Below are 26,756 nucleotides of genomic sequence, written 5' to 3'. Positions count from 1 at the left end.
CCCCCCGCCTTACCTCCTTCCCTTCCCCACAGCACCTGTATATATGTATATATGTTTGTACGTATTTATTACTCTATTTATTTTACTTGTACATTTTTATTCTACTGATTTTATTTCGTTAATATGTTTTGTTTTGTTCTCTGTCTCCCCCTTCTAGACTGTGAGCCCACTGTTGGGCAGGGACCGTCTCTGTATGTTCCCAACTTGTACTTCCCAAGCGCTTAGTACAGTGCTCTGCACACAGTAAGTGCTCAATAAATACGATTGAATGAATGAATAAATGACCTCTAACTCCAGAGCCCATGCTCTTTCCACTAAGCCACACTGCTTCTCTGGACGTTTTTTGCGATGTGACCATGCTCACCAAGCGCGTGATCATGGCGGACTTGATCTGACGGTCAACTGCTCACTTTGAGGGGCGACCTGATTATCTTGTGCCTACACCAGGGCTTAGTCCATAGTAAGCGCTTAATAAATACCACTGTTATCATCATTATTGTTATTATCATTATTTGGCTCGTTTGGGACAGGATTGGCTGGAAGAAGTTGGAGCCCTTCCCCAACATGGGCGGTTTAGTTCTGTCTCACCCATGGGCTCAAACCTACCAATAAGCAGCAGCAGCCTTTATTCAGTTCCTTGAGTTTCTCTAGTCCCTTGCGGTTCTTAGCCATGCTCTCCACAGATTCTCCCAGAGGAGGAACTCCCTGGAGATGAGACCTCGGAGCTGCTCGGGAGCTCTGAGACTGGGCCAGCAATGGTTGATAGGATGCCTCGCTCAAACGTGCCAGGGGGGAGATTGGATGTGCCAGGGAGAAGGCTGGACTTGGGTCACAAGTCACCAGCCTTCACAGAGCCAAAGCACCTGCGAAACCACTTGTTACCAGTTGTTAATTAGCCACCTGAGGCAAAGCTGAGGTGACACTCCCAACAATCTGGTCATTAGTTCAGTAACAACTCATTTCCCAAGCTGTATTTGCTGTTTTGAACTGTAATTGTATGTCCACGTGCAGAGCTATATGCTCTGCACTAATAATAATAATAATTACGGTATTTGTTAGTGCTTACTATGTGTCGAGCACTGTTCTGAGAGCTGGGGTAGATACAAGTTAATTGGGTTGAACTCCGTCTCTGTCCCACATGGGGTTCACAGTCTAAGAAGGAAGGAGAACACGTTTCGAATCCCTCTTTTACAGTTGAGGAAATTGAGGCACAGAGAAGTTAAGTGACTTGCCCCACGTCACACAGCGGGCAAGGGGCAGTGGGTCCCTCTGCCTCCCCCTCCCAGGCTCTTTTCAGTAGTCCACGCTGCTTTTCACAGGTGGATGATCTTTTTGGGGGTTTCTTTTGAAGAGAGGGACGGGGTTGCTTGTTTTCCCCAAAGGGTGAGGATGGATAGGGAGATGGTGAGTGTCCTGGGGTGGGGGAAAATGAAATCCCAAATAGGGATGGACTGAGCCTTTTCTGCAATTTCCCCTCTCCTCCAGCAGCGCAGTGCAAGTGCCATGTTGTTACCGACAACAGTAATCATAATGGTGGTATTTGTGAAGCACTGTTACTGAGGGCCAAGCACTGCACTGAACACTGGGGTAGAGACAAGATCGTCGGGGCAAACACAGTCCCTGTGGCCCACACGGGGCTCAGAGTCTAAGGAGGAGGGAGAACAGGGATTGGATCCCCACTTAGTGGATGAGGGAACTCAGGCCCAGAGAGGTTGAGTGCCTTGCCCAAGGTCACACAGCAGGCGAGTGGTAGAGCCGGGAGTAGAATTGGGGAGCGAAGGGGCAAAGGGCCAGGACTAAGGTGGCGGGATTTGCGCGCTCCTAATATCTCACTCCTGTTGACCAGGAATAGGGTGCAGGGGCCAGGCTGCTAGTGGCAGGGACTGGTGTTTCTCTTCCCTTATCTCCCCCTGCCAGCCTCCCCCACCGTTCATCTCCACCACATCCAGTTTCCCCCCCGCCGCTGCTGCCATCAGCCTTCGTAGGGACAAAGGAAGGCTATTGGTGGGAGCCAGGACGATGAGGCTGTGGGGTCGGTGGAGTTATGAGTGCACCCCTCAGGGGCTGGGTGCCTGTGGCAAACACCACATTTTTCACACCCTCTGCGTGGCGTTTGAACTGTGGAATTATTGAAATCTGGCACTTGTCAGAGAACCCCATTCAAAGCCTCCAGCCTGGGAAGTTGTGAGGTCCGGAAGTGAGAGGGTCTTATGCTTGCGGGGGCTAACCGGAAGAGATCTCAGGCTGTGAGATTTGGCTGCCCTCCCCTTCCTTCCTATCCCCCTTGTCCCCTTCTCCATCCCCCTCATCTTACCCCCTTCCTTCCCCACAGCACCTGTATATATGTATATATGTTTGTACATATTTATTACTCTATTTATTTATTTTACTTGTACATATCTATTCTATTTATTTTATTTTGTTAGTATGTTTGGTTTTGTTCTCTGTCTCCCCCTTTTAGACTGTGAGCCCACTGTTGGGTAGGGACTGTCTCTATATGTTGCCAACTTGTACTTCCCAAGCGCTTAGTACAGTGCTCTGCACACAGTAAGCACTCAATAAATACGATTGATTGATTGATTGCCCACCCATCCCATGTCCCTGTCCTAGTGTCATTATGCGGTCCCCTGTGTGAAGTCATCACCTTGGAAGTCTCTTGCCTGCCTGTCCACCCCACCTCGCCCTCCCAGCTGTGGACAGGGAGCGGTCTCTGGCGGTGTAGTTAGCCCCACGTCGTGCTCCCCACCTCTCTGCTCCGCACCCCTTGGCCCCAAATTCACCTTGGATTCACCCTGGCGAGGTGGGTCGTCCCAGACTTGCAGTGCCCAGGGCCGAGTCCTCTTGGGCCACCAGCTCCCGACTGGAAGAGCAACTTGGGCCGGGCCAGGGTGGGCAGGGTGGCGGATGGGGACTCCCCACTCTGCCTCGTCCCTCGCTGCCCACCTGCTCCCGCCCATTCCTTCTCTTCGCCATCCACCCTACGTTATTTTACCTCCTCCCCCTCCGGCTGTCTAAATCAAAATAATTAGCAAAAAAAAACTTGTGGCAGAGATATTTGTATTTTAAGGAACGGGGGGAGGATCATGAAACGCATATGGCTGCTGGGAGGGCTCAATGTCAGAGTTGGGTGGTGGGGACCCAGTGCATGCACAGCAACTATCTTGACTAATTAAGGGCCGTCTCTATGGGTCGTGTGAATTAATTCCTCCCTAGAAGCATGCTTGGGAAGGGCTTTGGGATACTCCCTGGAGAAAGAGACTTACCGAAGCATTGTGGCTTAGTGGATAGAGCCCGCGCCTGGGAGTCAGAAGGACCTGGGTTCTCATCCCGGCTCTGCCACTTGTCTGCTCTGGGCCTCAGTTCCATCATCTGGAAAATGGGGATTTAAGACTGTGAGCCCAATGTGGGACAGGGACTATGTCCAACCCAATTATCTTGCATCTACCCCAGTGCTTAGTACAGTGATTAGCACATAGTAAGCACTTAACACACACACACCACAATTATTATTGTTATTAGAGTTAGATGAGAAAATGTCAGGTCCTGTATCAGTTGTAAGGCAAAATGGCTTAATAATGATAATTGTGGTATTTGTTCAGCACTTACTATGTGCCAGGCACTGATCTAAGCGCTGGGGTAGACTGAAGATAATCGGGTTGGCCACGGTCCCTGTCCCACACAGGGCTTACTGTCTTAATCCTGTTTTACAGATGGGGGAACTGAGGCACAGAGAAGTGAAGTGACTGGCCCAAGGTCACCCAGCAGACAGGTAACAGAGCTAGGCCTAGTGAGAAGTCATGTGGCCTAGTGGGAAGAGCAGGGACCTGGGGGTCAGGGGACCTGAGTTCTAATTTTGACTCTGCCACTTGCCTGCTGGGTGACCTTAGGCCAGTCACTTCACTTCTCTGGGCCTCAGTTTCCTCATCTGTAAAATCAGGCAAAAACTCCTCACCCTGGGCTTCAAGGCTCTCCATCACCTCGCCCCCTCCTACCTCACCTCCCTTCTCTCCTTCTACAGCCCAGCCGGCACCCTCAGCTCCTCTGCCGCTAATCTCCTCACCGTGCCTCGTTCTCGCCTGTCCCGCCGTCGGCCCCCAGCCCACGTCATCCCCCTGGCCTGGAATGCCCTCCCTCCGCACTTCCGCCAAGCTAGCTCTCTTCCTCCCTTCAAGGCCCTAATGAGAGCTCACCTCCTCCTGGAGGCCTTCCCAGACTGAGCCCCCTCCTTCCTCTCCCCACCTTACCTCCTTCCCTTCCCCACAGCACCTGTATATATGTATATATGTTTGTACGTATTTATTACTCTATTTTATTTGTACATATTTATTCTATTTATTTTATTTTGTTAATATGTTTTGTTTTGTTCTCTGTCTCCCCCTTCTTGACTGTGAGCCCCCTGTTGGGTAGGGACCGTCTCTATATGTTGCCAACTTGTACTTCCCAAGCGCTTAGTACAGTGCTCTGCACACAGACAGCACTCAATAAATATGATTGAATGAATGAAGGAATGAATAAAATGGGGATTCAGTGCCTAGTCTCTCTCCCCCTAAGATTATAACAACCGTGTGGGACAGGGACAGAGACTGGGTCTACCCTTTTGATCTTGTACCAAGCCAGCACTTAGTACACGAAAGACGTCCCTAATGAATACTATTAGTATTATTTTCTTTCCATTCTTTGAAGAAGCACAGAATCCTGAATTCAAGGCCAGCCACCATTTCTAACTGAAAAAGAAGATTGAAACTTCTTTGTTTCAGAATCCTTTTGACTAGAGCATAAGTTTCAGTTTCACCCGGGGTCTATGACACATTTGTGATCCAGAACCATTTTGTAATCATTTGACCTTTTTAACTCACTAATAAACTTCCTGTGGTGATCAAACTTAGCCGGTCAGTGCCTTGTAGTCTCAGGACTCTCTCTTTCTCTCAGAAGGTTGCTGACTCAATCCCTTTTGGTTTGAGCCAAATCAAATTTGGGGCTGTCCGAAGTGGTATTTCTATGAAGTTTAGTTGCCTGCTCTTCAACTGTGGCCATTGGCAGCGTTGGTGATAAATGACCAATGGCAGATGTTTTCCTGGGGTTCCCACACACTTAGCAGCATCTAAAGCTATCACAGTGCACTAACCCTTGTACACATCAGTAAAAGTAGCATGGATTGGCAAGTCTTCGTGCTAGAAATATCAGAAAGGAGCCCTCAGAACAGCCCTTCTCCAGCTGACGTATCCCAGGGCAAAGATCAATCCCCAGTCCCCCTCTTGCTTAGCCAGTGAAAAAGTTTCTTGAGGAACAATGTGGCCTAATGGAAAGAGCACAGGCTTGGGAGTTAGGGGACCTGGATTCCAATCCTGGCTCTGCCACTTGTCTGCTGTGTGACCTTGGGCAATTCACTTGACTTCTCTGTGCCTCAGTTTCCTCAACTGTAAAGGAGGGATTCAACACGTGGTCTCCCTCCTACTTAGACTGTGAGCCCCATGTGGGACAGGGACCGGTTCTGACCTGATTATATCTTATCTACACCAGCACTCAGAACAGTGCTTGACCAAAGTCAGCGCTTAACAGATTCAACAGCTATTATTTTAGTTCTATTTTAGTTTTTAGTTTTAGTGTTTTTGATGGTATATGTTAAGTGTATACTGTGTGCCAGGCACTGTACTAAGTATTCAGGCAGAGGCGAGCTTATCAGGTTGGACACAGTCTGTGCCCCGCGTGGGGCTCATAGTCTTAATCCCCATTTTACAGATGAGGTAACTGAGGCATAGGGAAGTGATGTGACATGCCCAAGGTTACACAGCAGACAAGTGGCGGAAGTGGAATTAAAACCCAGGTCCTTCTGATGCCCAGGTCCATTCTCTATTCACTAGGCCATGCTGCTCCTCTTTCATGTTCCAAACAGTTTTTTATAGCTACCGTCCTGCCTGCTTCCAATTTAGCTTCACTCTGTTCACCAGTTCCAATTTATAGATTTATTCCCTCCATATTTCCAGAGGCAGCTCTGTGGTTTTGGATGAAGTAACATGTGGAATCACTGGATTTAAGATTCCCATTTGAGTTACTGGAGTTTTACTTTTCTCTTCCATATCATTCCATTCAGAAATGTCCTTTTTCTTCACCACTTCCCAGACGTCCCTGAACTCTGTTCCAGCACAATCTAGACTCACCCTCAGGGTCAGCATGGCGTGGTGGATAGAGCACGGGCTCAGGAGACAGAAGGTCATGGGTTCTAGTCCCAACTCCACCTCTTGTCTGCTGAGTGGCCTTGGCAAGTCATGTTACTTCTCTGTGCCTCATTATCTCATCCGTAAAATGGGGATTAAGACTGTGAACCCCATGCGGGACAGGGACTGTGTCCAACTCAATTTGCTTGTATCCACCCCAGTGCTTAGTACAGTGCCTGGCACAAAGTAAGCGCTTAACAAATACCACAGTTATTTTTGAAGGCCCTAGTCATCCACCTGACTGCTGCTAACAAGAGGAGCACTGTGTTCACTGGAGCGGGGCTGTAGCAAGGAGGCTCACATCCTCCCCACCTCCAGTCTCATACTCTTGGCGTTATCCGTGAATCCTCCCTCTCTTTCAACCCCCCTAATCAGTTTTTCACCAAATCCTGTTGGTTCTTCCTCTTCAGCATCTCTAGCATCCGCCCTTTCCTTCCCATTTGTCATATCCTGGCTCAATTCCATCATCAGCCCCTTTGCAGACCTCCCTGCCTCAAGTCAGTCAGTCAGTCATATTTTTTGAGGGCTTACTGTGTGCAGAGCACACAGCTTGGGAGAGTACAGTATAGCAATATAATGGCCACATTCTCTGCCCATAATGAGCTTACAGTCTAGAGGGGGAGATGGACGTTAAGGACTTCACTCTGCGGCCCAGGTTATCTTTCTACAGAAACGCTCTGGGCATGTCACCCCCCTCCCCCAAAATCTCCAGTGGTTGCCTGTCAACCTTTGTGTGAAGCAAAAACTCCTCACTTTTGGCTTCAAAGCTCTCCATCACCTCGCCCCCTCCTACCTCACCCCGCATCTCTCCTTCTACAGCCCAGACCGCACACTCCACTCCTCTGGTGCTAAGCTTCTCACTGTGCCTCATTCTTGCCTGTCCCACCGTCGACCCCTGGCCCACGTCCTACCTCTGGCCTGGAATGCCCTCCTTCCTCACATTCGCCAAACTAGCTCACTTACCCCCTTCAAAGCCCTACTGAGAGCTCACCTCCTCCAGGAGGCCTTCCCCAACTGAGCCCCCCTTTTCCTCTGCTCCTCCTCCCCTCCCCATCACCCCTACTCCCTCCCTCTGCTTCACCCCCCCTCCCCGCCCCACAGCACTTGTGTATATATGTACATATTTATTATTCTATTTATTTTATTAATGATGTGTATGTATCTATAATTCTATTTATTTATTTTGATGCTATTGATGCCTGTCTACTTGTTTTGTTGTCTATCTCCCCCCTTCTAGACTGTGAGCCCGTTGCTGGGTAGGGATTGTCTCTGTTGCCGAATTGTACTTTCCAAGCGCTTAGTACAGTGTTCTGCACACAGTAAGTGCTCAATAAATACGATTGAATGAATGAATGGATAAATTACAGGTATGTACATAAGTGCTGTGGGAAAAGGGATGCAGAAGGGAGTTGAAGAAAAGGAAAAGAGGGATTAGTCAGGGAAGGCCTCTTGGAGGTGATGTGCTTTCAATAAGGCTTTGAAGGAGGCGGGGGGGAATAATCATCTGTCAAATATGAGGAGGGAGGGTGTTCCAGCATATACCTCATTCCACTGCCCAAATCATTTTTCCAAAACATCGTTCTACTCATGTCTCCTCACTCCTCAAAAACCTCCAGTGGTTGCCCATTCCTCTCTTCGTCAAGGAGAAACTCCTGACCCACAGTTTTAAGATGCTCAATCAGGTCTTTCCCTGAGCAGCATGGCTTAGTGGAAAGAGCACAGGCTTGGGAGTCAGAAGATCATGGGTTCTAATCCTGGCTCTGCCACTTGTCTACTGTGTGACCTTGGGCAAGTCACTTCTCTCTGCCTCAGTTTCCTCATCTGTAAAATGGGCATTAAGACCGCGAGCCCCACGTGGGGCAACCTGATTACCTTGTATCTACCCCAGTGCTTAGAACAGTGCTTGGTACATAGTAAGCGCTTAACAAATACCATTATTATTATTATTACTTTGCCTTGGACTTTGAGTCATGAGGAGGCTGAAATTCTGTTCTGCGTAGCCACAGCACCCTGCTGATTTGGAGATAGTTTTGCATGTGTCTTTTAGGTTGTTTTACTGTTTTACTGTTTCATCACTCCTTGTGTGTCTGTCACTAGTCCCTTCTCCCATTTATATTCTCAAATCGTGAGTCCCTTGAGTGCCTGGGACTGTGTCTAATTCCCACCTCTGAAAACTTTTCTACCACCTAGTACAGTACTCTGAACGCAGTAATTATTATTATTATTAAGTGCCATCAAGTCGTTTCTGATTCATAGCAACTCCAAGGATATACTTTCTCCAGAACGTCCTGTCCTCTGCCATAACCCGCAACCTTTCTAATGGTTCTTCCATTATCGTTGTTATGGTCTCTATCCATCTAGTTGCTGGTCTGCCTCTTCCGTGTTTTTCCTTGACTTTTCCTAGCATTAGTGTCTTCTCCAGAAAATTAATCCTCCTGATTATGTGCCCAAAACATGTTATGTCAAGTCATTTGGCCTTCCAAAGACCACTTTGGTTTAATTTGCTCCAAAATCCATTTGTTTGTTTTTCAGGCAGTCCATTGGATTCACAAAAGTCTTCTCCAACAGCACACAGTAAACAACTGTGGTATTGCTGTTAGAACTACTACTAATCTCTCATTTCTCCACCGCATTTTCCTCTCCACCGTTTCTCATCCTGTGCCACCTAAGCTGGTAGCACTTATGTATGTATCTTTCAATTCTGTTGCTTCCCCTTACTTGTAGTGTAGATTGTAAGCGCCTTGAGGGCAGGGATCATGTCTGACTCTGTTGCACTCTCCCAGCTGTTTAGTACAGAGTAAGCACTCAGCAAATCCAATTGTGTCTTACGTTCCTTCTCACTTAAGCCCTCTCTTATTCTCAACAAGCACAAAGCTGCAATTTAAAGAAGTGTGGTAGTGTGACAACTAGGCACTCAGCTGCAACCAGAAACATCATTTACGGGCCTGGGAATTTGGAGACTCGGGTTCTAATCCCGGCTCTGCCACTTGTTTGTGACGAGACACTTAACTTCTCTGTGCCTCAATTACCTCACCTGTAAAATGGGGATTAAGACCGTGAGCCCTGTGTGGGACAGGAACTGTGTCCAACCCATTTATCGTGTCTCTGCCGATGCGCCTGGCACATAGTAAGCACATAACAAATGCCATCAAAAAGAGGAGCTGCCTCTGTGAAGATCAGGCTATAGCTTGACAGACTCCAGAAGGGAGGATGTGATTGTGAGGGGGTGGGCTCTGAGTGTACTTTCCAATCACCAAGGAAGCAGTGCTGTTGATTTCTGTGTTGCAGGAGCTAGGTAGATCCAGTTGACAGTCACACACTTCCTATGAGCAGAATCGGGATCACTTGGCTCAGAGCCTGTCCCAGGGTCCCTGGGCTCATTTCTGTGGCTATATTGGCTGGGGTAGAGCAGGTGTTGCCTTGGCTTTGAACTCAGGTTTCCAAGGAGTCTGTTAAAGACAGGGCTTGACTTCACCAGTTCCACTGTGAGCACCTGGGAGTTTGGAGGTCTGAAGAGCAGTGGAGGTTGGCAGGGGATTTGGGGTGCCAGAGAAAATTGGAGGGGCTGTTGAGGGGTACTGGTAAATTAGTCCATTTGGAACTGAAAGGTTGATGCTGAGTAAGTAGGGATGAGTAGCCCTTAGGTGTCAGAGGTTTGTTATCTATGGCAGCCGAGGAACTTTGATAAACCACACCCTTTCAGAGTGGGTAAACATATGCGGTTCTAGAGATAATTCCTCAATCAGTGATTGCCAGAGGAAGGACAACTTCAAGTTTAGAGTCCTGCTGACCCTTAATAGTTCAGAGTGCTGTGCACACCATGGGTGTTTGGTACATTTCAGTGGTCTGACCAGGACCCTCAGGGGAGGGGAAAGCTAAGGTTGTTCCCTGGACTCTTTTCTGAGTCTATCTTCACAGTGGCCTGACTGCCTTTTTTCAAGCCCGTCTGAGGTGACTCTGCATGGCATAATCTGCAGAAACCTCAGAAGGGGACCAAGAGTAATTCCGTATCCCGTCGGTTTGCTGGGAGGATGTAGGAGCCGCCACCGTTAGACTGGAAGCTTCTTTCAAGATGAGGGAAGCAGCGTGGCGTAGTGGATAGAGCACGGGCCTGAGAGTCAGAAGGACTTGTATTCTAATCCCAGCTCTGCCACTTGTCCGCTGTGTGTCCTTGGGCAAGTCACTTCTCTGTGCCTCAGTTTCCTCATCTGCAGAATGGGGATTAAGACTGTGAGCTCTTTGCAGGTCAGGAACTGTGTCCAACCTGATTAACTTGTATCTACCCCAGCGCTTAGAACAGTGCCTGGCACATAGTAAGCACTTAACAAATACCATTATTATTATTGTTATTGTTATTCAGGGTAGGCCTCTGTCGAGCGCTTCCTTAGCTGCCCTCCTCAGTGCTCATTTTTACATTCTGCACTCAAACACTACAATTGTCTGATGGATAGTTAACCTCAGTGCAGGGGTGGAGAGCTGGGGGAGTCGATGGAACTCCCAGCCACCCAAGTGAACTGCCTTTTACTATTTTTATTTTGAATTCTCCTCACAAGGGAGGCAGAGTTAGATGAACTCAGTGGAAGTTGGCAGATTATGAAGGCCAATTAGCTGCTCTTGTGTCCAATTAGGCCAGGGGTGGGAAATCCAATCTCATCTGAACTGTTGGTGACATTGGACACATTGAAAATCTCCATCTCCGTGATACGAAGCTGAAAAAAATGGAGCATTATGTCAGATAATAAAGGAGAAAATCCAAACAATGTCACAGATTCCCCTATCTCTTTTAAGACAGTTATCAAAATAGCAAGTGGCTGGGGCAAGGTGATAATTGTTTCTAATGGTCTGTAAATATAGGGGCTAGCCTGTGTGTCAAGTATGTTCTTTTTTTAAAAAAAAGCACTGAAGTAATTAACACTTGACTCTGCCTTTTGTCTCTCTAGCCATGTGTTTTCTTGTGTTCAGTTTTGAAGGAGGATGTCTAACCCTGGAAACTCAAGCAGCTGCAGCCAGGGCTTGGCCCTTGGGCAGAGAAAAGTCTCTCTCCTTCTTTCCCTCCCACCATGGAAATTCTTTCCCAGTCTCTGGGGGAAGAAAGGAGGTCAGCTTCTTGTCATCATTGGGCCACACACCTCCTCCCTTTTCTCCTACCCTTGGTTGCCCCTTTTGGTTTGGGGAGAGGCAAATCCTGAGGGGAGAGCAAAGAGCAGGGGTGATGGAATTCAAATGGACGGTTTCCCTTGCAGGTCTGTGCTGTGTCAACCCTCAGTTTCTCCTCTTTCTGTTATTGTGTCTTCGCCATGAAGTTAACTCCCAAGGGCTGGATCCTGATCAGAAGGTGGGGAGGAAGCAGGAGCAAGAGGGAAAGCTGTATGTCGTTTTTACAATTTGCTTGTGATATCTCAGTGGGTTAGCACTTTGCCTCGAGGCAGAAGAGCAATTGTGAAAGGGTAAATGGATTGATAGAGCATGGTACTGATGAATGGGCTTTGCATTTGAATTCCATCCAGTTTGTTATCCCTGGCCTAGTTTCCCTAGCTGTAAAAGTAACAAATCTCAGGTGTAAAGCCCTTGAGAAACTAGAGTTAACTAATAAAAATTATCTTGTCTCTTGAATTTGAATAGCACTTTCTGGGTTACCTGAGGGTATTATATGACCTTGTAGCTTGTCCAGAGAGCTGCTCCAATCTGCCTCTTGCCCCGGCATTGGCCTGACCCCAGAAGCTCCCACAGTTTCCTGAAAGAGCCTGAAAGTCTAACCTCTCCCTAGCCCAGGTGGGAGGAGTTGTCCTCTCCCAAGCGCTTAGCATAGTGCTCTGCAAACAGTAAGTACTCAAAAAATACCACTGATTGATTGATGGAACTGACTGACCAGACAGCCCTGCAACTCTAGTCTACTCTACTGAGCTTGGCTGCAGCAATGGGACAGGTGTTCTCAGGGTCCAGGCAACTGGTAAATTGGCAGTAGTAGTATTATTATTATTATATTTAAGTGTGTCCAACCCGATTAGCTTGAATCTACCCAAGTGCTTATTACAGCGCCTGGCACATAGTAAGCATTTAACAATTGCCATTTACAAAAAATGCCGTTACTTGCATCAGCAAGTAATCCCACTCCTTAAATCCATCTCCCGCAAGGCAGCTTGCCTTAAGCCTTACACCCTCACTGGTGACCGGCCTATTTCAGTCCTTAGCGATGGTGGATGGAGTTTCATTCTCAACAATGAATCTTGATTGGGCTTCCATGCTGGGAGCAAGGCATGACACAAACAATGCTACGGAGCAGAGCTCGGAATGAAAACTTCCCGACCCTGATTTCCCCCTGCTGTTTAGCTGGAAGAATTGTGCCCAGAACTCTTATCTTCAAATTTAATCTTACAGCAGAGTTGCCTGGTGGAGTCTGTGACACATCATCCCTTTAGCCAATTGTGGACTCACAGTTCCAGCTGGCCCCCCTAATCATGCCTTCTGGGTTGAACCGAAGAGCATTTTTCCGTAAGCCCATGCACGGTGCCTTTACTGGGTAACATCCACGATCCAGCCGACTCCATGGCAGGAACTGCGTGATGGCTGCCCTCGTGGGTATCCTTTCTCATGGTTAGGAACGGACCAGCGAGCAGCCCTAACTTTTCCCTCTGGTAACCCTCTTTGGAGTCCTCGACCGTGAATCTGTCCCAAGCCCTCTTGAACTTAGGGCTGTTTTTGGCCTGCATGACTTCCTGCGGTAGTGAATCCCTCTGGATGAATCTCCCTGCTTCACGCCGTAGTGTGTGTCCTCCTGGCCGGTGCTGTGGGATTTGGTCAACAACAATTCCAGAAGTGTCTACCACCTCTGTTGTGTTGTACTCTCCCAATTGCTTAGGATACAGCTTTTTCCACAGTAAGCACTCAGTAAATACTGTTCATTGATTGTGTTTTGCCTCGTCCGAATGCTTCAAACATATCCCCTCTCAGACTTCATCTTTCCGGACTGAAGAATCCTCGTTTTTTCAGGTCTGTTTCCTGACAGAGCTGATCATCTCTATTGCCCCTTCTCTGTTCCTTCTTCAACTCTCCTATGACCTTTCTGGGATATGGTGCCCACACACAGAGTATTCTAGGTATGAGCAGGGGAGGCTTTTATGTAACCGAAAAAACACGTCTCTACCTGAAGAGATATTAACCTTCACCGGACACTACCTCAGTTGTTCATTTCTGGCAGGCCTAGCTGGATTTGGGCCCTAAGAAGAGGGGGGCCCCTATCACAAAGCAGCCCTGGATTCATTGAACTGGTTGACGCCAAAGACCCAGTTGTCTCATTTTGGGGTGACCTTGGGCAAGTCACTTAGCTGCTTTGGGCCTCGGTTTCCTCGTCTGTACAATGGAGATGAAATACCCGTTCTCCCACCTCCTTAAACCGGGAGCCCATGTGGGACAGAGATGTGTCCGACCTGATTCCCAGCGTTTAGTGCAAATACCACAATTATTGTTATGAGAGTAGGACCCCTTTCTGTGCTCAGCTGGACTGCTTTTGCTGTGGGTCCTCCCAGGCTCCGTAAACAGAAGAGTGGGGTTAGGGCAGGGGGAGGCCCCTCCTGATGATCGGAGAGGAATCCTGACTAGCCTAGGGAAGAATGTGGGGATCTGGGGCTTCCACTTTTCAAATAATCAATCCATCAATGGTATTTACTGAGCACTTACTGTGTGTGGAGCACCATACTAGGTACTTGGGAGAGTACAACACAACAGAGTTGGTAGACATGTTCCCTGTCCACATTGAGCTTACAGTCTAGAGAGGGGTAAAAATTTCACCCCAACAAGGGACTTGAGTCCTGGACTCTCAGATTAAAAGTCTGATGCTGTTCCAGCTGAGCCATTGGGATGACCCGTAGGGCAGCAGCCTTCAGAAACATCTTCCCTTGGCACCTGGACATTACTGAAGCTGCTCGGTGTCCGGCAGCAAGGGGGTTAAAGAGAGAAACCTCTCCTGAACCACTAGATTGGCCCTGACTAAGATGAATGTCTAATTCACTTGGAGCGTCCTTACTGCTGCCAGTAATAAAAAGCTTGCTTCACATATTCACCCTGCTGCCGATGTTTCTCTTAAATTAAATATCAGGAGGACATATAATAGCCCGATTCTACGCCAAGCCAATATTATCAGATTGATGTCAGCAGTGATAATAGAAGAAGGATAAGTTGATGAGATTTCATTTATTAAATAAAGTAAAGGGAATACGCAAGGAGAGAGAGGATTTGGTAACTCTCCATGTGTCAAAATGCAATGAACTCTCCCTGCGTATGCAGTCACCTCGAGGGATGGCAGGAAGAAAGATGCTCTTTGTCTCATTTAAGAAAGCCTCTCCCTTTAAAAAAAAAAAAAAAGCCCAGCCTCGGATTTAGTCATCTCGTTCTGGGGGAGAATCGGAAATCCTGGATGGCACCCGGGCTCAGCCTCGCTTCCCTTCAGGCTAAGGAAAAACGTGGATTCCCTTCCCAGCTTTGAGGGGATGGGCATTTCCAGCTAATGTGACAGTTTGTTTCTTTGTCCAGCCACCCCTCATTCCAGCGTCTCTTCAACCCGTCGACTTGTTCCAGGCTGTTCAGATAAAACTGGGGTTTCCTTTATCCCTTCGGTTATGCTGTTTCCTACCTGTTATCTCCCTGCCCCCCGAAGGCCCCCGCCCCACCACCACCCTGGCTCCCCTGAGGATAGCTGTACACATGCCCCGCTTCCTCCCCTTTGTGGGGTCCCAGCCTCTTGCCACCCCCCACCAACTCCCACTTCCCCCTCTCTGTACCCGATGGTTTCCTTCACCCCTACCTAATTCCTCTTACCCCGGGGGCCTTTCGATCCCACTCCCTTTGGCATCGATGAATGGTGGGTTACTGACAGATAAAAGCTCAGGGTACAGCAGTTTTTTCTTCCATATCCTTTGTGGGTTCCTCTTTTATTTTTAAGAGTCTTGAGCTGGTGAACCTGTTCCATAGAGGCAGAAGAGGTAATGGTTTCTCCAGGCCCAAATAGTAGCTCAGCACAAAGAACACACCATCTCCTGGCTCCCAAAGAGTGGTCGTAGCTGTCCCTTCCCAGCCCTCTCTCCCACAGCGTGCAAACCAGAGGAAGCTTCGGGAAACAGAGATATGGTGGTCAGGGTGATGGTGACTAATTGAAATTCAGTTGCTGTGTTGCCTTGCACGTTACCAGGTCAGGCGGTGAAGCCGTGGCGGATACAGGCAATCTGACTGTCTACCTAGTGATCGTCTGGCATTTCACACTGATTTATCTTCCATCTCTCAGAGGAGAAAGAAGGTGGCCTGGGAGCTTAAGAGCTTTCTTCTTTAAGGGTTCCAGTTGTTTTTAGCCACTCTGCTGCTGCCCTACCCAGCTCTGTCCTGGCTGGAACACAGCTGCCATGCTTCCCGATCCAGAAAAATGCAGCTGCTGCCTATTTCAGGTGGATGCCTTTTAGAGCGCAGCGGTGGCTGCTGCTGCTGTTTGCAGCAGCTGCTGCAGCATCCGGGATTTCAGCAGCTTGCCAGCAGGCTGCGATAACAAAAGGACCAGCCGGGGAAGGAGAAGTCCAACCAAACATCGGTCCGGCCAACTTCCATTCGCACAGGGCTAAAATTCACTCTCCAATGTCCCTGTCGCAGTGGATGCTGATTTCTGATGTTTAATGTATGTCACTCAATCAGTGGTATTTATCAAGTGCTTACTGTGTGCAGAGCACTGTACTAAGCGCTTGGGAGAGGACAGTAAGGAGCTGGCAGTCTGACCAGTTGAATATGTTATTTCCCAGAGTGGGCTGCCCAGGCCCCTTAAGACCCGTTGTGGGGTTCAGACTGGGGAAGCAGGATCAGAAGAAGGTTGTCTCGCACTCTCTGATGTAGAACAGATCTGTGTTGGTTTAGCGGCCTGGGGATGGGGCCTTGGACAGAGGAGTCAGCCCTAGGACTCCAATCCCTTATAATAATAATAATAACAATGATGATGATGGTATTTGCTAAGCGCTTACTATGTGCCAAGCACTGTTCTAAGCGCTGGGGTAGATACAAGGTAAGCAGGTTGTCCCACGTGGGGCTCACAGTCTTAATCCCCATTTTGCAGATGAGGTAAATGAGGCACAGAGAAGTTAAGTGGCTTGCCGAAAGTCACACAGCTGACAAGTGGCAGAGCCAGGATCAGAACCTATGACCTCTGACTTCCAAGCCCGGGCTCTTTCCACTAAGCCGAAAACCAACCCTGGGGGTGTCCTGGACCTTCGACCCCACTTCCCTCCCCTTGTCTTGGAGAATCCCTGGAGGCTGTAGAATTGGACTGAGTTCTAGGCAGGTGGCCTGGGAGGCAACAGACAGCTCAGCCCCTGCCATTCCACCCTTTGCAGGGGCAGAGAGGACAAAGAGTAATAATAATAATGATAATCATGATGCTATTTGTTAAGCACTTACTATGTGTCAAGCACTGTTCTAAGCACTGGGTAGATACAAGGTAATCAGTTTGGACAGAGTCCCTGTCCCACATAGGTCTCACGGTCTTGATCTCCATTTTACAGATGAGGTCACCAAGGCATAGAGAAGTGAAGCGACTTGCCCAAGCTCACACAGCAGACAAGTGGCAGGGCCGGGATTAGAACCAGGGTCCTTCTGACTCCCAGACTTGCCCTGTCCACTAGGCCACACCGCTTCCTTGAAGATGGCCGTGCCCCAGATGATTTTAGGGGTGGATGTGGTTGTGACAAGCTCAAACTTTCTCCCAAGTGCTGCCATAGCCACTGCTGCTGCTCAGCTGGGGGCCTGGAGGGTGTCAGGCGGGGCTAGGGAGGAGAAGGAACCTGGAGAGTTTGGGGCAGTTCATTGCCTTGTCTGCTTCCTGGTTGCTGCTGGAAAAGTGACCGGGAGGGAGAGGAAAGGGCATTATTTGAGGAAACAAAAAAGGGAAGCAGCAGACTTCCCTCTGCTAAGAGTTACTCGCCAACAGCCTTGTTGGTTTCTGATGCCAGAACATTTCAACCCCTTAGTCAGCCAGGGATTCTTTTTAAAACGTCGATATTGCTTTCAAGAGGAATTTGGGGGTCTGGGACCCCCTTCTCGCAGCATAGCGAGAAGCAGCAGGGTGTAGCGGATAGAGCATGGGCCTGAGAGTTACAGGGTCATGGTTCTAATCCTGGCTGCACCACTTGTCTGCTTTGTGACATGGGGCAAGTCACTTCACGTCTCTGGGCCTCAGTTTCCTCATCTGTAGAATGGGGATTGAAACTGTGAGCCCCACGTGGGACAGGGACTGTGTGCAACATGGCTGGCTTGTGTCCACCCCAGCGCTTAGTACAGTGCCTGGTACATAATAAGCGCTTAACAAATACCAAAGTTATTATTATTATTGTAATTATTGTGGCACGGTATTGGCATCTTTGGTGTTGTTTCCAAGCGCTCATCGGGTTAATTAGGGTGCTATTATATGAGGAACTTCCAGTCAGGATCATGAATTTCTAAAAACGTTTGGATGTAGGAACGGATCGTAAGGTAAAAAGCACCCTGAATACATCTATATACACCCCTATTTTCCACATGCTGAGTATCATCTAATCATAGAGGGACAGGTGGTTAACTGTTTTTTTTCTTTTTGTATTTGTGTGAATTTTAGGATGCCCTTCCCCCACTTTTCCTATGCTTAATCCTAAACTCCCTTCCCCTCCATGTGTGTGTGTGTGTTTGTACACGTACAGAATTCTGCTGTTTAATGACTGGTCTGACTCCTGGTTCATTGCTATCCGACTTGAGAGCTCTTCACTGTGAAATTCATGCTCTTGGCTACTCTGCTCCACTTCAAGGCCCATCGCATGGAAGCAAAACAAGGGTAGTAAAACACAGAGAGAGGGGGCTTCTAGACTGTGAGGTCGTTGTTGGGTAGGGACCGTCTCTATATGTTACCGATTCGTACTTCCCAAGCGCTTAGTACAGTGCACTGCACACAGTAAGCACTCAATAAATACAATCGAGTGAATATTTTAATGTTTTGCATCTGTTTGCCCTTCTGCCTTACCTCTTTTCTCCCTGGCCACGCCACCATCACCGAAAGTATTTGACCCAGATTTCTAAATCCCATACAGTACACCAGTGTCTTCAGTTTCCTGCAGGGAAGTCCGCCTGGAGGTCGTCCACTCTTACCTTGAAAGATCAGTCAGTCAATCATTCGTTTTATTGAGTGCTGACTGTGTGTGGAGCACTGTAATCTCACGGGAGAGTACAATAGGTAGACCCGATCCCTGCCCACAAGGAGTTTACAGACCAGAGGGGAAAATGCATGTGTTTAGATAGTAAGCCTCTCAAAGGGGCATTCTTATTTCTAGTGTGTATGATTTCAACTTCTGACTGCGGTGTTCTGTGCACAGTCAGAGCTCATTCAATACTGTTTGTGGTGGTGATGAGGAATATCCGTCAGAGAGCAACCAGAAGTTAATCTCTGTTGAAGTCTGAAAATTTCTACCTGTAAGAAAGTCTGTCTTTATAAAGTCCCTCTATATGAGAAGGTGTCATGGCTTGTCTCTTTTCTCCAGCTGATGTACTATTTTCTTATGATTCTGCAACACATTTAGTCTCACTTTCTTGGCCATATAAGGATGATGAAATTAACCATCACCTCAGATTATTCTCAGATGGCTGAGAGACGACTCTTTATCAGTTTCCCTTCTTCCTTTCTAACACCATTCCTTCTGCCCCTTTCTTCAAAGTCATGGATCCTACACACCTGCTGGGAACATTCTGATTTATACCACAAGCATTTATAGAGAGAGCGACAGAGGAGAGAGAGAGAGAGATTTTCAAGAAGTCAGAGTTGCTTATCCCTTGAATATTTCACATCTCCTCTGAAAGGCCTTCCACGAGACAAACAATAAAAAGCCCTCATTTCCTGTACTCCCTCTCCCTTCTACTTCACCTATGCACTTGGATATCTACCCTTTAAGCAATTGATATTCACCCCACCCTCAGCCCCGCAGCACTTCTGTACATATTCATAATTTATTTATATTAACGTCTTTCTCCCCTTCTAAACTGTAAGCCTGTTGTGGGCAGGGAATGTGTCTACCGACTCGTGTTGTACTCTCCCAATCACTTAGTACAGTGCTCCCCACGCAGTCAGCACACAATAAATACCGTTGACTGATTGATTCCTTTCCCCTCTGGGGCCAATAGCATTCAATAAGTACCATTGATTAATGAATTAATTGATCGATTCATGCAGGATTAGCTCTCCCTTTTTCTCTAGGTTGAGTTTGATGCCAGCAGGGAGCTTTTATGTGTATGTATGTTTTCATTTCTAAATATTTCTGGGGGTTCTTCCTCTAGGCCCCGTAGGATTGAGCCGGTGTGTGGGGGTCTGCAGTCGGAGATCCTGCGCTGCTACCGCAAGAATAAGCAGGAGGTGCTCAAGTGCTCCGGCCTGGCCAAGGCATACCAGCAATGCGTGATTGCAGCTCAAGAGGTAAGTATAACTCCCGTGGTTTCCCCTGGGATTTCATTTGATCCACTGAGCGAGCACCATCTGTGCTCCTTCTGTGCTGAGAGTGCGAGGCACAGGGCCCACTTCTTGGGGCCCCTGCCTCTGGCTCCCCCTCGAATGCCCTGATAGGAAAAAAAAAGTCACTGTTCACTGACTCTGCCTCTTCTTGGAACCTCATAAAACTTAGGCACCTGTGTTTTTCCCTTCTCCTCTGGCCCAGGGCCCCCAGGGAGTCCTCACACCTGCTGACTTTGAGCCAAGCAGCAATGATGCTGCTTGGGGTGGAAAATCCAAACTCAGGCCAACCCATTCCCCACATTCAGGGTTTTCACATTGGTCTCTCCCAGGATGTGGTACAAAGGATATATATATATATATAATTATATATAATTTTTTTTCTGGAGCTTGGAAGTGGCAGAGGGACCTGGGGTCCTGCTTTCCCTGAGGGCAGTGTAGTTAACCAGTACAGTGAACTTATGTTGTGGCTCACCGGTCTCTGGGGAAGAATGATTCACAGAGTGAAGGTGCCATTTCCTGTCCATGTTGAAGGCCTCCTTGAAAAGCAGCTTCCTCTAAGAGTAGGGTTTTGTCCTGCAATAGCTTTGGCTCCAACTTACCCTTCCCAGCAACCCACATGCTCTCTACTGCAGGGGCTGAATCCTCCTCCCATGGGGTGGTCGGGCAGTTAGGCGGGTCACTGCTAGCAAGCCCAGAGGAATCACTGCTGCTCTGCTGGACAGTAAGGAGCCTGGAAACTGCTCTGATGTCCCTTTAGATCAGTGGGTCCTAAACTTGCCTCGCCTCTATTTAACGGGCCCCCATAGCAGTTTTTGTGTGAAAGGTTTCCTCTCCTCTGATTCTTGAGATCCCTTGCTCTTTCCCTCTCTTCCAGCTCAAATAACTGTCCCTGTCCACCCCATATCCCAGCATTTTTCCCCCTCAGAATAATCCTGACATCCCAGGATCTAATCCCTCTTCCCCGTACCAGCAGCATCTTGTGGCCCTAGGGACCCCATTCTGAGAAATCTCACTGTGGATGAAAAGAGTTCTTATTGCTGCTCATCGTTAGTGGCAGAGAACTTACTCCTTTCCCCCAGCGGCAGGCCTGTCTTCCCTGTCTAGGGGCCCCTGTGGAACCACCAGGTCAGAGAGATCATACTGGAGCAAGTTGCTTGGAGTTGAGTGTCTGTTAGCCAGAGGGCTCCCATGGAGCTGAGTTCTGGCTGAAGGTGATGAGGCCCAAACCGGGATCAACAGCATCCTGTCCCTTCAGCCCTGGAAACCAACTTGGCTGTAGGTCAGCCTTGAGTTTGTGCTCTAGTGATCAAGTTTAGTCAGTTCTGCCATAATCAGTGCTTTCATCATGGTTTGGCTAGAACGCTGTTGGGCCGTTAAGGAACGTTCTTCTAACAGTGTGTATCTATCCAATTGGTGTCAATGAAGTGGTTGTGCACATGTATGCAAGTTGAGTCAGTCAACATGCGACTGCTGTGATGTTGTCTATTTGTTGCCGAGTTGTACTTTTCAAGCGCTTAGTATAGTGCTCTGCACACAGTAAGCGCTCAATAACTACAATTGAATGAATGAATGACCTAGGGCCTGACTCCAGGAACAGGTGTGGGGCCCATCCCTAGTTATCAAATGCTATCAAATGCCATCAGGGACTCTTGGGTCTGTCTTTTGCAACTCTGCAGCCAAGCTAGCTTCGCTGGAGTTCTTGGCCAAGTCTGGACTCCAGGAACCACGCTGAAGCCCTCAGTCCCACCCCACATTTAGGGCTGGCCCAGAGTAGCACTGGGCTTTGCATTTAGTTGTCATTTGTTTTGAGTCCCCTCTCTTTCAAAAAAGCACCTTCTTCTTCTCCCTTCTCCCCCTTCTCCTTTCTCCTCCCTTCTACTTCTCCTTTCTTCTTCTTTTCTTCCAGAGGACCATCAATCATCAGGACACGGGCATTGCTGCACAGGTGAGCTCTGATGGGGAGGGATGGTGTGATTGGGAGGGTGTTCTGCCTTCTCGTCCCCGTCCACCCGTAGTATCTAGGAAGGTGAACTGGGCTCCTCTTGTGGGCTCTAGGATCAGGAGTAGGAGTGAGGTGGGAGAGGGTTGGATTTTCCTTGCCTGGGCATGTGCTGAGCTGTAGAGCAGGGTAGACTTGGAAGTACCGCCAGTGGTACAGGTACCACCCGTTGAAGAAGACTGCGCTAGAGGGGGAGTTGCTGGTCACCCCAGCCTTCTTTGTGCTCACCGTGGTCTTCCTTAATGGATTCTTGAGGTTTCCAATGGTTTCTTCTCCTCCCCACCCTTCTTCCCACACCCTATCATTAACACACTCTCTGCTGGGAGGGAGGGAAAGTGGGGCAGGCAGTGCTCCAGAACAAGAGATCGTGAGTCTCAGGGATAGAAGCTGGGTGGGGGTTAAGCGGGTAGTACCCCTCTCTTTTGCATTAACAAGGCGCATAGAAGCGGCCTGCCTGGTTTAAGTATATCGTGGAACAAGCTACCAGCTCTCCCCGTAGGAGCTTGGACAAACTCGAAAAACTGTCAGGCTCTACTAGACCCAGTGGCGTGCGTCCCCTGCAGAATGTGTCTTCCTCGACCTTTTCCGAGGCGGTGTTTTGTCTTCAAACCAGCACAGGTATAGCTTGCCACAAAGAGGCAGAAAGGCCCTTTCAGCTATAAGGGGTATCGCAAGCCCCTGTTGCTGACGGAATCTGAGGGTTCTGTCGGCCGCCTAGCCTAGCGTAGCCCAGTTGTCCGGCCGTGAGAATCGGCCTTCTCTGAGGACAGCTCCCGTTTGTGTCTGCGAGACTAAGTCTCTTCCCTTCCTCCTCTAAATCCGGCTTGTAGGTTTGGGGTTTTTGTTGGGGGGGGGGGGGGGGGGGGGTTGCCTAGCAGAGTATATCTTTAGCAGATGCATTTACCAATACATCTTTATTGCATGCAGTACAGGCAGAATGTGATTATAGAGGAAGAGAGATTGCGTTAAACTTCAGCTCGCTCATGGACCGGCAGCTCGAGCCCGCTCGAGAGAGGTGTTGGGAGGCTGCCAGCCCCAAACCCCAGACATTATTAAAGAGCAAATTGCAGGCCGAGTGACTGGAAACAGCAGAGGGCAGTGAAGACTGAGTTGGAGTTGGTGGTGTACGTGGGGAGGGTTTGTGTGAAACCCAGTAGCTGCACTATCTCTGAATCCAGAGGCTGCAAGAGTTCCGTGAACCTTGCCCAGAAGCGCCCCGACGCCCGCCCCTCCACTTATTCCTTCTAACGACGGACGCGTCGGAAGCCTTTCGGGATTGGGTTTGTGAGTGTGGCTAGGAGTAATTTGCTGCGGGTGACAGCAAGGTGGCAGGAACACTCCTCTGGAAGCCTTTAGGGAGGTAGGGGCAGGGGAAGAGGTAACCGTGAAATATAGGGATAGTAATATATGCATGCTAAAAGGGCTTCTGGTGCTCTTATTGAAACCTCATAACCACCAGCTCAGATAGCTGGATGGTTTCATCAGGACCAGAGGCGTAAGAATTCAAGGGGCTGTCTTCCTGACAGTTTAAAGGCCTCACTGGAATTTTAGCCAGTGACTTTTTTTATTAAAATCACAGATAAACACCCCGTCGCCCCACGGGCTGTTCAAGAAACAAAAGAGAGAGGGAGAGACTTCTAGTTGATGTCTTTAAATTGACTGTAATTTAGTCCCTGGGTTCAGGAGAGACATTTCTGAGCCCTCGTAATGTAGGCCGGGTCCATTAGCGAAGGCTGGGCCGAAATTCTAAGCCACCTTAAATGGGGTTGTTCTTTAGCCAGATTACAGTTTGGAAGCTGATTTGGGGGGTATGGCAGAACAGCAGGTGAGTGAACCCACTATTATGTTTTTCTGTTTGCAGGCTTCTAAGGAGTACCAAGAGGGTGATGATGGCTATTTAGCTTTATTTGAAATTTGTAGCCCATTGCTTTGTAAAATTTCTGCCTCCTTTTAACCTTATAACAGTAAAGAGAATAAAATTAAAGTCTTGTTGAGCTAGGTTCAGTGTGGAGGCAAGGGGATGCCACTGAACTGAGTCGCCGCTCTATTAACTTGGGACACGAATTCATGTCTGGTCACCTCCCATTTGGGCAAAGGGAAACGGGTCTGCTGACAGTCCAATCTGGGGGTCAGAGTATCCACGTGGAGCTCAGGCAGTGATGTTCTTGCCTGACCCCAGAAAAGTCCTTTTGCCTTCCTGGAATGCAGTTTCTCTAGCCTCTCTAAAAGGAGAGAATTCAATTCCAAAGTGCCCTTCACCTAGCCCGGCCTTCCTCCTCTTCTTCCTCCTCCTCCTTTTTATTTTTATTTTTTATGGTGTTTGTTAAGTACTTACTATGTGCCAGGCACTGTACTAAGCACTGGGATGGATACAAGCAAATCAAGTTGGACACTGTCCCTGTCCCACATGGGGCTCACAGTCTCAATCCCCATTTTACAGATAAAGTACTTGAGGCATTGAGAAGCGAAGTGACTTGCCCTTGGTCACACAGCAGACAAGTGGCCAAGCCGGGATTTGAGCCCAGGTCCTTCTGATTCCCGGGCCCATGCTCTATCCACTAGGCCACGCTGCTGCTGCGCCTCCTCTTCATCATCAACTGCATTTATTGAGTGCCTACTGTGTGCTGAGCACTGTACTTAACGTTTGGGAGAGTATAATATAATGGAGCTGGTAGACACGTTTCCCTGCCCTCGGTGAGCTGTATTGATCCAAGGAATCTTGGCATGTCTTTGTCCTGTATGTTGAACTGCAATAAGACGGAGCCGCTGTAACACGACGCTCTCTATTTGTAGGGCTGAAGAGTGACCGTCCCTCCTGGCCCGGGGAGTATCACAGAGCGGGGGCCCTTTGGGCAAGCCCCCAGCAGTGCCATCGCCGACCACGGGGCCGTGGCTGACATTTCTGGTCATTTCCCTCTGTAGCCAAGAAATACCACCATGCATGGGCTTTATTGTAAAAATTCAAGTGATGTTAAAAAAAAAAAGCTGTATATGCTTCTACCCTAGAAGAAATAAAAGAAAAGTCTTCGTTTTCGGTCACTGCCTAAAAAGTCTCCAGTTCCCCCCAGCTCTGCCTCCCCACCTCAAAAAAAAACCCAAAACCACACGCAAGCATCTTGCCATTTTTGAAAGGAGCCTGAGATAGGGGGGTCATTAGTGGCTCACAATCTAAATATAAGTGGGGAGAAGGGACCGTAGATGAGACAGATTAGGAATAATGAAACAATAAAACCTATCGCAAAGGCCAAATGCACAAATTGAAAACAAAATCAGTAGGGGGCTGTGGCTAGAGCCCAGGATAGCTCTTGTCTCCAGCCTCCCAGGGACAGTACCCTCCATCCTGACAACTGCGACCCTGGACAGGGAAACACTGAAGGCGGGAATGGAGGCGATGGGAAGAGAATAGCCGGGGACCCCGCGCCGGTTCATGCCCAGGCCGGGGGAGAGGGGTCCTGCTCGATGCCGGGTTTAATTCTCCTTCCATCTTCCCAGACCTGTGGCTGCCTACCAAACTGAGGTTAAGTGTGGTGTTTTGGAGGGTGCGGGGGGACGCTTATGGATACTTAACATTAGGGGCACATGGGGTGTCCTCACAGGTCAGGGGGAGGAGCACGGACAAAATGAAATCTAGGGATCTTGCACGTGGTCATCGGCCATGCCTGTGCTGATTGCAGAGGCCTTGAGTGGTTTTGTAAAGAGGCCAGGAGCCGTGCCTAGTATTGTAAATGTATAAGGCCTGGCACCATTTGAGTCCTTGTTGAATGAAAGAATAGACCTCATAGATAGCTATTACTCAAGTTCCATCCTCAGAACTTTTGGGAGGGGGTCTCCAGCTCCCACCCTCAGAGCTCCTGAGACCTAGCAGGGACTCTCTCTTCCTGTAGCCACTTGTACCTTCAATGGGATGTCTCTGCTTGACGGTGTATTCTGCCTCTTCCCAGTTGGCTTGTGTGGGCTCATGTTGCACGTTGGGGGGTCTTTCTTGTGTGTGTTTTCATATCTCTGCTGAACCTCCTGCGAGAAAGCAGCAAATTGATCCATTTTCGATGGAAATAAAAGCCAAGATAATGGCGCTGCTGGGGGAGGGGGCCTCTCCCATTGTGCCTTTGCAGATCTCAGCAAGGTTATTGACTGACTGCCGATTTTACCAGGAGCTGTCGCCACTTTGAAGCGATTAGAACGGAAAGTCAATGCGGCAATTTTTTTGGGGGGGAGCATTTTTTCATTGAGGCCATCAAGAGGTAATTGAAATTTGTTGCCCATTTGTTCCCAAAGAATATGTGAGTTTTCTGACTGAGAAACAGGCAAACAACCCCATGTTGCAATTGGTTTTAGAAGCAGACTTCAACTGTTTCTCTGTATCCCTTCTCCACCACGAGCCTCAACTCCCATCTCTTCCCTGAACCTCTGACCTTTATCACAGTTCCCCTTTGACCTCCAGGACTCAATCTAGGTTGAGTGGGACTTAATTGTTTGTTCATTTTCTATGGTTTATATTGCACCCTGCCAGTTAGAGGCAGGAAAACCACCACTAAACAGATTACTCTCTTCAGGCTACACCGCTCCCGATCTTGGTGGTGATTTTAGGCCGGGCCAATAGGGCCAGCTCTGTAAAATGATATCCCTCTCTCATCTCAGCAGTACAGAAGAAGAACAACTGTTGAGAGCTGAATGGCTATTTGACGTGCTATATGTCCAAGCCTGCTTCGGTTATCAATCTGTCACTCAATAGAGAAGCAGCGTGGCTCAGTGGAAAGAGTACGGGCTTGGGAGTCAGAGGTCATGGGTTCTAATCTCGGCTCCGCCACTTGTCTGCTGTGTGACTTTGGGCAAGTCACTTAACTTCTCTGTGCCTCAGCTACCTCATCTGTAAAATGGGGATTAAGACTGTAAGCCCAATGTGGGACAACCTGATCACCTTGTATTCCCCCAGCGCTTAGAACAGTGCTTCGCACATAGTAAGTGCTTAACAAATACAATACTAATAATAATATTTATTGAGCACTTACCATGGGCAGAGCACTGTACTAGGCACATGGGAGAGTAC

The 26,756-nt window shown here is 48.5% G+C and overlaps 1 protein-coding gene across 2 annotated transcripts in view; it reads left to right on the top strand.

Annotated features, from left to right (window-relative positions):
• Positions 1 to 24,747, top strand: part of CHCHD6 (coiled-coil-helix-coiled-coil-helix domain containing 6) — a 182,555-nt gene extending 157,808 nt beyond the window's left edge. For both annotated transcript variants that reach the window (XM_038772766.1, XM_038772765.1), the window contains 3 exons: positions 19,539 to 19,674; positions 21,617 to 21,655; positions 24,503 to 24,747. In XM_038772766.1, coding sequence (XP_038628694.1) covers positions 19,539 to 19,674; positions 21,617 to 21,655; positions 24,503 to 24,508 — 181 coding nt within the window. In that variant the 3' untranslated portion in view covers positions 24,509 to 24,747. The remainder of the gene's footprint in view (positions 1 to 19,538; positions 19,675 to 21,616; positions 21,656 to 24,502) is intronic.
• The last annotated feature ends 2,009 nt before the right edge of the window (positions 24,748 to 26,756 follow it).

This window comes from Tachyglossus aculeatus, chromosome X1, assembly GCF_015852505.1.
Source record: "Tachyglossus aculeatus isolate mTacAcu1 chromosome X1, mTacAcu1.pri, whole genome shotgun sequence".
Taxonomy (NCBI): Eukaryota; Metazoa; Chordata; class Mammalia; order Monotremata; family Tachyglossidae; genus Tachyglossus; species Tachyglossus aculeatus.
Note: the sequence above shows the minus strand (reverse complement) of the source record. Positions and strands in the feature narration are given on the sequence as shown.